At 53.9% G+C, this 11,357-nt stretch overlaps 1 protein-coding gene across 1 annotated transcript; it reads right to left on the bottom strand.

Annotated features, from left to right (window-relative positions):
• Positions 1-7,131: 7,131 nt before the first annotated feature.
• On the bottom strand, positions 7,132-10,300 carry SPACA6 (sperm acrosome associated 6). Its single transcript, XM_074160920.1, has 8 exons — positions 10,027-10,300; positions 9,433-9,507; positions 9,016-9,084; positions 8,724-8,747; positions 8,562-8,639; positions 8,202-8,305; positions 7,548-7,701; positions 7,132-7,286 (listed from the first exon to the last, which is right to left on the bottom strand). Exons 1-8 carry the CDS (start codon positions 10,298-10,300, stop codon positions 7,132-7,134), a joined length of 933 nt encoding a protein of 310 aa, XP_074017021.1.
• Between the last annotated feature and the right edge of the window lie 1,057 nt (positions 10,301-11,357).

The following is an 11,357-nucleotide window of genomic DNA, read 5'->3' as shown; positions in this document are numbered from 1 at the left end:
CAGAGTTGAATGAATGTTTTTGATGTGCCTTCTGATGCTCCCCAAGGTCTTTTATTTGCTCTCTGGTGCAACCCAGAGGCTTCCATTTGGTCCTCTCGTCCCCTAAGAATCACTCTAGTTATCTTTTGGTGCACCCAAAAGAAGGTGCACCTTCGGACACCTCGGATTTCCCTCCTGTACACCTCAGACTCCTCCATTTGCCTTCTGGTGCTGCTTAGAGTTCCCCATCTTTTTTGCAGTGCATCCCAGTGTCCTACATCTGCTTTCCTTTCCGTGCCAGAGCCCTCTGTATGCCCTCAGGTGCTCCCCAAGTCCTCCACTGCCTTCTGTTTCCCTTTGCAAATCCTGTCACCCCAAAGGCCATCGCAAGGTCCTGGGCAGCAGGGACCTCTTTGTGCAGGATGCTCAGTAGAAAGTCAGGATAAGACTTCTTTCTGGAGATAGTGACAGTCCCTTGCTTGCTGGGGCCACAGACCCAGCATATCTGCAGAGATAGGGAAGGTCTGTGGTCAAACCTGGAGGTCAATTCAGCGGGTCCCATCGGGGGCAGAACTGAAGGAACAAGACTGGGCGCAGATATAGCTGCTGCACAGCTGCCATGTAGCCAGTGGTAAAGGCACAGCTTAAAAGTAGCTCTCCAGGGGAAGGAGGAGCAGGCCCTCACTTCTAGCTTTTTTCACAACAGCCCTTTTCAGTGAAGGAGTTGACTTTGGACATGGCTAGCTAAACTCCTTAGCTCAGTGAACTGCACTCTAAGAAGGGGCAAAGGACTCAAAGGCACTGGCATCAGCCTGCCCTCACAAGCAGGGAATCTCTGGAACAACCCATGGAAAGCCTTGTGGTAGGGGAAGCAACACCTGATGGCTCTTCAGGCCAACTCCTGCTTTGGGAACTGGGTCTTCCCTTCCCACAGGGAAGCACAAGGATCCCAAGTGCCAGTTAAAGACAGGTTTGTACTTTGATAACTAGGGCCAAAGGCTAGAGTCTCTGGGTGCTCAAGTGACACAGTTACTCTAAGATCTTTTGAGTTATAGCCCCACCATGCATTCTCCCATCTGTAACAGTGACAGTGTTTGGGGAGAGTTGGGTAAGAGTCTGGGTGCTCCGGGCAAATTCAGAGGCCACAAACCTATGGGAGGCCCTTGGTTCAACCAGAGGATTGTTTTGGAGAGTGTGCCCATCCAGGAGGGTGAGAATAGGGGGCAGTGTGATGTGGGACCTTAATAAATATGGCCTGACCAGGTCCTCTTTGCTGCCATTGAAGTAAGGTGTTTTCTGACACTGAGGACATAAGGGGTTTGCTGAGGCAGGTGGCAATGTGATAGCCTCTCTTGCCATCTCATTGGGATGCGATGGCAAGATGTGAAAGGACCGATCTCCTCCTTGCCGAGGAGGTCAGCTGCAGTGGAGGTAAGCGGCACTGCGGGAAGGGATCGCGGCAAAAAAAACCAACCCTAAAAGGACCGGCAAGGAGCTCTTTTTGAGGGCTTTTGAAGCCGGCAAAAGCGTCTGCTCCCGGCCGGACCCGGCAGCTTGTGGGCGGGCTGCGGAGGCGGAACCACCCCCCCCGCCCCGGCTAAAAGGGGCCTCTCAGGAGCGCAGCGACCGGTCGCCGCTGCGGGAGGAACTCGAAGCTCTGTGGGCCAGACAGGTGAGTCCTCCTGGTGATCATCGCCCCCCTCGGTAGGAGTTTAGCCATAGATCTCCACCCGGAGTAAGGTCATGCGCTCGACCCTAAACAGAATGGATGTGGGAACTCAGAGGGAGCTCCCACAGAAACGTGGCCGTCCAGGTCCCAGGATGCAGGGAGTGCCAGGACCTTTTACTGGTACCAGGTGATAGCTGTGAGACCTGCTGTATAAGATGTGAACAGATCCATGATCTGCTTAGCACGGTGGCAGAACTGAAAGAAGGAGTTGAAAGGTTGAGGGGTAACAGGGAGAAAGGCAGCAAGAGTCCAGGAGCCCCTGCAGGCACCCTTGGTCAGGCTGAAGGCAAAAGTGTAAATGAAAAGAGCGAGTGGAAGCAGGTTTGTGGTCGTGGCACCAGGCAACCTCCCATCTTACCTACCTTGTCCTGTGAAGTACCTCTGAGGAACAGATACGAGGTTCTGCTTGAGAATGGCCCGTTGAGTGAGGAAGTAGCTAAGGAGCACCCTATAACGCAGATGCCTCCTAAGCCAAAAAAGCATATACCCTGCACCACCACTACACCCTCTAAGAAAAAACAAAGGGTTATAGTTGTTGGGGACTCCTTCCTGAGGGGGACAGAGGGCCCAATATGCCGGGTGGACCCTCCTCAGAGGGAAGTCTGCTCTCTTCCTGGTGCCCGGGTGAAGGACGTCGCCAGGGAACTTCCTGGTTTAGTACGGTCCTCAGATTATTGTCCACTACCAATATTCCATGTAGGTGCAGAGGAGACAGCGACTCGAAGCTCAAGAGCTATAGAGACTTCAGGGAGTTGGGAGGCTTAGTAAAGGAATCTGGGGTGCAGGTGATTTTTTTGGTCACTCCCTCTGGTGACAGGCAATGATGCTGGGAGGAGCAGATGGATCCAATCAGTCAATACACGGCTCCGTGGCTGGTGTCGCCACCATAACTTTGGGTACTTTGACAGTGGGTTGGCCTATACGGCATTGGGCTTGTTGTCAGGAAATGGAAGATGCCTCTCCCAAAGGGGGAAGAATATTCTGGCCCAAGAGATTGCGGGGTTGATTGACAGGTCTTTAAACTAGATGTGAAGGGGGAGAGGGGCGATAACATCAGGCCTGTCCTCGAGGCTCCTGAGGCAAAAGGAATCTGGGAAACACAGATAAAGCACCACAAAGGAAGGCCACCTGAAGAGCGACACGAAGGAAATGGAGCCATTCCAGCTAGTAAGTCAGCCCTGTTGGGCGCCCAGCTGAAGTGCCTTTACACAAATGCACGCAGCTTGGGGAACAAGCAAGAGGAGTTAGAGACATATGCACGCCTCCAGGGCTACGATCTTATTGGCATTTCTGAGACGTGGTGGGATGGCTCTTATGACTGGAGTGTTGGAATGCAGGGTTACAGACTGTTCAGGAAGGACAGTCTGGGCAGACGGGGTGGGGGTGTTGCCCTCTATGTCAATGACCAGCTGGAGTGTGTGGAGCTCCACCTGGGGATGGATGGAGACCTGACAGAGAGCTTATCGGTCAGGATTAAAGGGAGAACAGGGGCAAGTGACGTTACAGTAGGGGTCTGCTACAGACCACCAGATCAGAGTGACAGGGAGGATGGGGCCCTCTATAGGCAGATAGAAGCAGCATTGCGCTCACACAGCCTGGTCCTCATAGGGGACTTCAACCACCCCGATATCTGTTGGAAGGACAACACAGCAGGGCACGTGAGATCCAGGAAGTTCTTGGAATGTGTTAATGATAATTTTCTTCTTCAAATGATTGAGGAGCCAACAAGGAGAGGAGCCATGCTGGACCTTGTCCTTACCAACAAGGCAGGACTGGTGGGGGATGTCAAGTTCAAGGGTAGCCTCAGCTGCAGTGACCATGAAATGTTAGAATTCAAGATTCATAGGAAAGCGAGGAGGGTGTGCAGCAAGCTCACTACCCTGAACTTCAGAAGAGCAGACTTTGGTCTCCTGAGAGATCTTATTGGCAGGGTAGCGTGGGAGAAAGAACTGGGGGGAAGAGGGGCCCAAGAAAGCTGGTTGGCATTCAGGGATCGCCTCCTCCAAGCTCAGGAGAGGTGCATCCCAAAAAAAGAAGTAGTCAGGCAAAATAGCCAGCAGGCCTGTGTGGATGAACAAGGAGCTGCTGGACAAGCTCAAAACCAAAAGGGAGGCCTATAGAGGGTGGAAGCAGGGACAGGTAGAATGGGCAGAATATAAAGAAACTGTCCGAGTGGCCAGGAACCAGATCAGGCAAGCGAAAGCCCAGGCAGAACTAAATCTAGCCAGGGACATAAACAATAAGAAAAACTTCTACAGATATGTCAGGGATAAAGGCAAGACTAGGGAAGTTGTGGTCCCTCTCCGGAAGGAAACGGGAGACCTGGCCTCCCAGGATATGGACAAGGCTGAGCTACTGAACAACTTTTTTGCCTCAGTCTTCACCAGCAAGGGCTCTAACCACACTGCCCAAGTCACGGAAGGCAAAAACAAGGGCTCTGCGAATGAAGAACTGCCCACAGTATGAGAAGATCAGGTTCGAGACCTATTAAGGAACCTGAAGGTGCATAAGTCCATGGGACCTGATGAAATCCACCCATGGGTCCTGAGGGAGCTGGCGGACGAAGTTGCTAAGCCGCTTTCCATCATATTTGAGAAATCGTGGCAATCTGGTGAAGTTCCTGCTGACTGGAAAAAGGGGAACATAACCCCAATATTCAAAAAAGGAAAAAAGGAAGACCCAGGGAACTATAGGCCAGTCAGCCTCACCTCTGTGCCTGGCAAAATCCTCCTGGAATCTCTGCTAAGGCCCATGGAAAATAAAGAGGTGATTGGAGACAGCCAGCATGGCTTCACTAAATCGTGCCTGACACGATTTGGTGATATTGGAAGGCTGCTATGAGGTCTCCTCGGAGCCTTCTCTTCTCCAGGCTGAACAGCACCAGCTCTCTGAGCCTTTCCTCAAAGGAAAGGTGCTCTGGTCCCTTGATCATCATCTTTGTGGCCCTTTGATGGACTCTGTCTAGTATGTCCATGTCTTTCTTGCACTGGGGAGCCCAGAACTGGACTTCAGATATGGCCTCACCAGTGCTGAATCAAGGAAAAGGATCGCCTCCCTCGGCCTGCTGGCAACACTCCTCCTAATGCAGCCCAGGATGCTGTTGGCATTCTTTACCATGACCATACATCACAGAATCACATGGGGTTGGAAGGGACCTCTGGAGATCATCTAGTCCAACCCCCCTGCCAAAGCAGGTCCACCTAGAGCAGGTTTCACAGGAACTTGTCCAGGCGCATTTTGAATGTCTCCAGAGAAGGAGACTCCACCACCCACCACTCCCCTGGGCAGCCACCCTCAAAGTAAAGAAGTTCCTCCTCATGTTTAGGTGGAACTTCTTATATTCAAGTTTGTGCCCATTTCCTCTTGTCCTGTCCCTGGGCACCACTGAAAAAAGACCAGCCCTGTCCTCTTGACACCCACCCTTTAAGTATTTATAAGCATTGATCAGATGCCCCCTCAGTCTTCTCTTCTGACTAAAAAGACCCAAGTCCCTCAGCCTCTCCTCGTAAGGGAGATGCTCCAGGCCCCTAATCATCTTTGGAGCCCTGATGCTCAGTTCCTTGCATGCCAGGAAGTCCATGTCCTTTTTTGCAGCCCTACCTTGCAGTTGGGTAGCCCCAGGATTGACTCCTGGAGTACACCACTGGCCACTGATGTCCAACTGGACTTTGTGCCACTGATCAGCGCTCTCTGGGCCTGTCCATTCAGCTAGTTTTCAGTCCATCTCCCTGTTTACTTATCTAACCCATATTTTTCCAGCTTGTCTGTTAGGATGTTTTGGAAGACAGTGTCAAAAGCTTTTTAAAATTGAAGTAAACAATATCCACTATCGTGCTAGACCCTCATTTTAGAGGGCTATCAGGTTACTTAAATATTATTTCTCCTTTGTAAATCCATGCTGACTACTTCAGATCACCTTCTTGTCTTTCATGTGCCTGGAAATGGTTTCCAGGACTAGCTGTTTCATCAGCCCTGTCACCCTCCTTTGCCAGTTGTGTATGCTCCTGTCATCAGCATTCAGGATGGGAAGAGCTTCATCCTCTTCCCTTGCTTCACACAGCCATATGCCTGAGGACAACCTGTGACTGCAAGCAGTGTGACTTCCACCACCACCACCCCCCCTGCCTTGCCCAGTCCACTTGTTAGCAGCAGAAGGAATAGGCCAGGATCACAAAAACACAGTGTGTTCCTAATGGGGAATGTTATTATTCCTCTGATGGGAAATGTGAGCTGCAGCCTCCAGGGTGAGCACACGGTGGCTCTGTTGTGTTACCAGATGACTGCAAGAGACGGTCCTTGCTGGGACTAGGACCAGCCTCTGCGGGGTGCGGGAGCACCGGCTGGGGCTTCAGCCCAGAAATTGCAGCTCAGGCTCCTCAACCATAACCTGCACTGTCAGCTTTTAGGCAAACAATCAGAGGAGAATAACTTGGCTTTTGTGATGGCCATGACATATAAAAGTATGTATCTTTGATACATCAGTATCCAGAGAAAGCTTTCCTACAGGTGGCAGCCTCAACTGCCCTCAGTGCTAGCTGTTGAAATGCAGGATTAGAAGAGTCAGAACTGTATTTTGGACTTCTTACACACTGCCCAGTACATAGTTTTTCTGTATGCAAGCCCAAGACCCCCATGTCTCTATCTCCAGCATAATCCAGATTTTTAGAACTTTGTGGTACTCTTTTTAGATTGTTCTCATTTGCACATGCCACCCCCAATGCAAGAACAGCAATTGCAGAAATTTTGGTCTTCAGGGATGGATCCACGTGTCAAGCTCCCCTAGGGTGAATCCAGACATCTGGAATCCCCCGGAGGATCCTGTTGTCCAGGTCTGTGGGATGTCTGGGAGTCACTGAGGTCTGGGAGCCTCTGTTGCCAGATGGCCCTGGGAGGCAGAAGAAGGAATGAAGAAAGAGGAGAGGGGAGGAGACCCTATATCCCCATCCGGGGCAGGGTGGGGAGGGGGCGGGGAGAGGAAGGATCATGGGGCATCTGAGGGTCCTGCGGGTCTAAGGGTGAACATATGGGACCATGGGGGCAACTGGGTCAGCTGGCTGCAATTGGGGCCCCCAGACGGACAGTAGGGGTTCTGAGGAAAATAGGGGAAAGTGGCAGGGTCTCACAGGCAATTAGGGAATCTGGGGGAAGCAAGGTAGCCTGGAGTGGTCCTGAGTGCAAGGGAGGGGTCCCAGAATGGGCCAGAGGACAATGGAAGTCCCAGGGGGAAATAGGAGGCCCTGTGAGTTTAGGTGTCCTGGCAGTCTATGGCCCCCCCTTGGACACCCAAGTTCCCTTGCATCTGTAGGGAATCCCACGGGACTGAGGGTCCGGGGGGGAGGGGGGGTTGGGAGTCCCATGCTGGTCTGTGGGGAGCCCCAGATGCATGGGGGTTTTGAGGGTAAGGTTCACCATGTCAGGAGGACTCACATCAGCAGCAGCACGAGCACCATGGAACCAAGTGCCAGCCCCAGCACCAGTGATGCCATGTGGTGCAGGGCAGTCGTGCCATAGGGCCAGAGCAGCACAGCTCTGAACCGAGCCTGGAGTCCCTGATCTGCCTTCATGCTTCCCTCTGATACTGTGGAGATCCAGGCACCTTGGGTCATGGGGCATTGCCCCCAAAGGGACCCAGGTGTCTTGAGGTCCCTGCTCCACCTCAGGTGCCCCACTGCCCCCAGTGGTGCCAGGCATCAGGACCTGCTCCAAACCACCTGTCCACCACAGACCCTGCTCACACCCCCATGCACACACACACACGCCCCATGGAAGCAGGTGTCTGAAGTCCTGCTCCACCCCACGCTGCTCACTGCCCCCAGGGCACTCAGGTGTCTGGGCGCACCGTTGAGGTAGAAGTACTTGCGGACCAAAGGCTCAGAAAGGACCCCCAGGCAACAGACGATAGTTCCTGGAGTGGGGTCCTGGATGGTCAGACTGAGAGGTCCCTCCACGCTCCCCTGCAGCTCCTCAAACAGCGCCAGATCCTGTGTGCGCAGCTGGGGCATAGGGAAACACATCAGTGCAGCATGGTCCACCAGGAACAGGAAACAACATACACGTGCATGCAAAGGCACCCATGTCCTGCACATGCTCGTCATGTCCCCTTCATGCTTCTTGTACCCTTTGCTCATGCATAGGATGTCCCACAGGTGCTCCTCGTGCCCTGTGTGTGTCCACACAGGGATGCACAAGCAGAGTATATGGAAAAGTCACTTCCTTCACACACACATGCACACAAATGCACACGAATCTGCAAATATATGTGACCTGCCTCCTGCTTGTGTGCACCCTTCATATGGCTGAGCACTTGCTTGCATCCTGTGTGTGCTTACACACATAGTACGTACAGCACACGCATCTACTGTATAAGCAATACCTGTGTCTATTGATAGTCCTCACCCCAAGCGCACAACTGTGTGCATGCAGGCCTTGCTACCCATGCCCAGTCCTCTCATGAATGTCTATGTACACCCTAACACAGGCCTGTGCAACTTACATCCTTGGCAAACATCCAGGTAACGGGCAGGTCAGGGGGGGTGGCAAAAGGCACATCACAGTGCATTGTGATGGCTTCATCCGCGTAGGCCCACATGTCCTGCACTGGGAACATTGACAGGCACATCAGTTCACATCTGCTCACGCCCTTACAGAAATGATTGCACTCCTGCGTGACTCCATGTGCTCGCCATGGGAATGGGTAGGCGTGCACCTTGGCACACTCTTGTGGGCTAATGGTGGGCCCAGCAGGCATGCCCACACGTGAGAAATGAGGGTTGCTCTCAGAGCCCTGGAGGCACCCAGCTCTGGGGTAGGGCCTAGCCCAGCCTGGATGCCTGGGTCTACCATGGCTCCGTACCTGGGCAGTCCAGGGGAAACTGGCAGTCCACAAGGCGGCAGGTAGCACACTGGAAGACACGGGCGGCTGGCTGGTACCCTGAGAGGGAGACACTTGGTGGTCCCAGGAGGATGGGAGATGTGCTAAGGGACACGGGGTGGCAAGACAGGGATGGACACTCACCACAGGGCGGGATGCATGCTGGAGCTGGTGGGGAGGAAGCAGCATTAGACTGGGGATGCACATTGGGGATTGGATCCATCATTGGGGATCCACATCCCTGTGATGAGCTGTCAGGGCTCAGCACTTGTCCAGCCCAGATGGGGTCACTGGGGGTGTCTCCAAGATGGGGGTGCCCAGGGTGGGGGTCCCTGGGGTGTAGACGTCCAGGATGGGGGCTTCTGTGACAGTCCCTTGAGTGGAGACCCCAGGGGTACCCAGGAGTCCCAGGTGGGTGTCCCTACTGGCCCCATACCTTCCTCTAGCTGGCTCAGCTTCACCCAGATTATGTTCATGGCTTCCTGCAGAGACATCTCAAAGGACTCTGGGGTGTGCCAGATGTCCAGGTGAGACAATGTGCCCTCCCCCAATCCCCATAAGCCCTCCTCATGCCCTATAGATCCCCTGTACAACTCACTTCAACCCCATATATCCATTGTGGAGTCCCATATATCCATTGTGGCGTCCCATATATCCCCAAATACTCCCTCAAAACCCCCCAGAAGCTGTATACCTTGAAGCCCACACCCCCTCAGGATTCCCAAAATATCCCTTTATAGGCCTTCATATATTCTATATTTCACCACACCTCCCATTCAAGGCCTCCACGTCCCATTCCCCATGACCCATGTCCTGGCCCTACCTCCTCACATGTCCCACATCCCCTGCTTACTCATGTCCCTCTGCTTCTCCAGAAAATGCAGGGCATCCATGATGATCTCCTGAAGTGCCTCACGCTGCTTCGACCCTAGGACCAGTACAGGGGCACTGGACCAGTACAGAATTGGGGTTGGAGGTTCAGGGACAGGAGGGTCCAGTAAGGGTTGGGGGTTCCTGGAGTCCTGATCAGGGTTTAGGGATACTGAGAAGGGTCAGGTGTCCCTGGGGACTCCCGAGGTCCCAGGTAGGGCTAGAGTGTCCCAGGGACTCCCCAGTGTGTCACTGGTTAGGGTTGGGTGATTCTCAGGGTCCCAAGCAAGGCTGGGGTTCCTAGAGACCCCTTGGGTCCAGGTCAGGACTGAGAAGACCTTGGCATGGTTCAGAGTCCCTAGGGTGCTTCTCTGGGGTGGGTCCCTGGGGTCCTCATTTAGGAAAGGGGGTCCCTTTCCGCCCAGGATCCTGGCCGGTGTCAGTGTGAGAGCCTTGGTTGAGGGTAGGGGTCCCCATTGGGATGGAAGTCCCTGGTGGGATGGAGGTGCCAGTTAGGACCCTACCCCTTGGGCAGGATCCCTGTTGGGTCAGGTGTCCCTGGGGTCCCATGACGCACCCACAATGACAGAGGTAAGTGGCACAGCAGCCTGGACAAGGGTCTCAAGGCAGTGTTGATGTTGGGGGTCATTGAAGGGGGTCCCAGTAACGTCATGACAGAGCCGTGCCCGCTGAATGGGGGGCCCAAAGCAGAGCAGGCAAGGGTGCACCCCAGGGAGCCAGGATGCCAGGGCCACCCACTGCCACAAGCCAGGTCCCCCTGCCTGGATGCCTTGGTTTCCAGGGAGCCAGGGGACCAGCACCAGCATCAGTGGCACCCAGCACCACCCCATGGCCCCAAAGCATAGCACCCAGACACCTGTGTCCCCTAGGGAACAGCAGGGTTCCTAGGCGGAGCCCAGGCAACCTGGGTCCCCAGGGGACAGTAGGGTTCCTAAGCAGGTCCCAGATGCCTGGGTCCACTCTTGAGACGAGTGGTGATACCCAGACACATGGGTCCCCTCAGGTGTGTGGGTTGGAGAAGGGGCTCCCAGTGCCTCATTTTGGTCTCCCCAAATCCTTCAGTCCCTGCCAGTCACATTATTTGGTGTCCCCAAATCCCCTCTATTTAGGTGTCTAATTCCTCACCTTCACCGCCTATAATCCTGTCTTGTCAGCACCCCCAGTCCAGTCTCTTTGCAGTTCCCAAATCCCCTTCTTTGAAACCGTGCAAGGCCTCTCCTTTTCATTCCTTCATACCCCATCCTATGAACATCTCCAGACTTGCCTGCCAAGGGGAGCAGGAGCAGGAGCAGGTCTTGGTGCACAGGGGGGTTTTCCTGAGGCAGAAAAATGCCAGGGCAGCAAAGACACTCGCCGGGTGGGCACTGATGAGGCCAGTGCTCTGCCAGAGCAACCACAACTACCCCCACACCTATATAAAGCAGCCTGGGGAATGCGGCCAGAGAGCAGGCAAACATGGGGTATCAGAGCATGGTCACTCTGCCAGCTCAAGAGGTGAGGTCAATCGGTGGTTGTCACCCTCTCAGAAAGAGCTCAGTTGTGGTCTACACCTGGTGGAAAGTCCTCTGTAGTCACCAGAATGGATGTGGCAACCCAGACAGAGCTTCCACGAAAACGTCCAGCCATCCAGGTCTTGGGCTGCAGAGAGTGCTAGAGCCTTTCACTGGTGACAGATGGCAGCTGTGACAGCAGCTGTGTGAAGGGGACGGTCTGCTCAGCCTAGTGGCAGAGTTATGGGAAGAAGTAGAAAGGTGAAGGAACATCATGAGAAAGAGATAGACTGGTGGAACCGTGCTCTTGTCCTCCCTGAGACAGAAACAGGAACGGCCACCAGAATAAAACCAAGGTCAAGGGGATCCTGTATGCTCCCCGTTGCCAGGCTGAAGA

Source organism: Numenius arquata, chromosome 18 (genome assembly GCF_964106895.1).
Source record: "Numenius arquata chromosome 18, bNumArq3.hap1.1, whole genome shotgun sequence".
NCBI classification, from domain to species: domain Eukaryota; kingdom Metazoa; phylum Chordata; class Aves; order Charadriiformes; family Scolopacidae; genus Numenius; species Numenius arquata.
Note: the sequence above shows the minus strand (reverse complement) of the source record. Positions and strands in the feature narration are given on the sequence as shown.

Bases quoted from the DNA above. Each gene is read 5' to 3' on its own strand.
- SPACA6 (XM_074160920.1), bottom strand. From the start codon at position 10,300: ATGGGGTGGTGCTGGGTGCCACTGATGCTGGTGCTGGTCCCCTGGCTC. The intron at 8,748-9,015 runs GTATGGGGCCAG...CCTCCCCACCAG, and splicing joins GCTGAGCCAGCTAGAGGAAG to CTCCAGCATGCATCCCGCCC. The intron at 8,640-8,723 runs GTGAGTGTCCAT...TCTCCCTCTCAG, and splicing joins AGCATGCATCCCGCCCTGTG to GGTACCAGCCAGCCGCCCGT.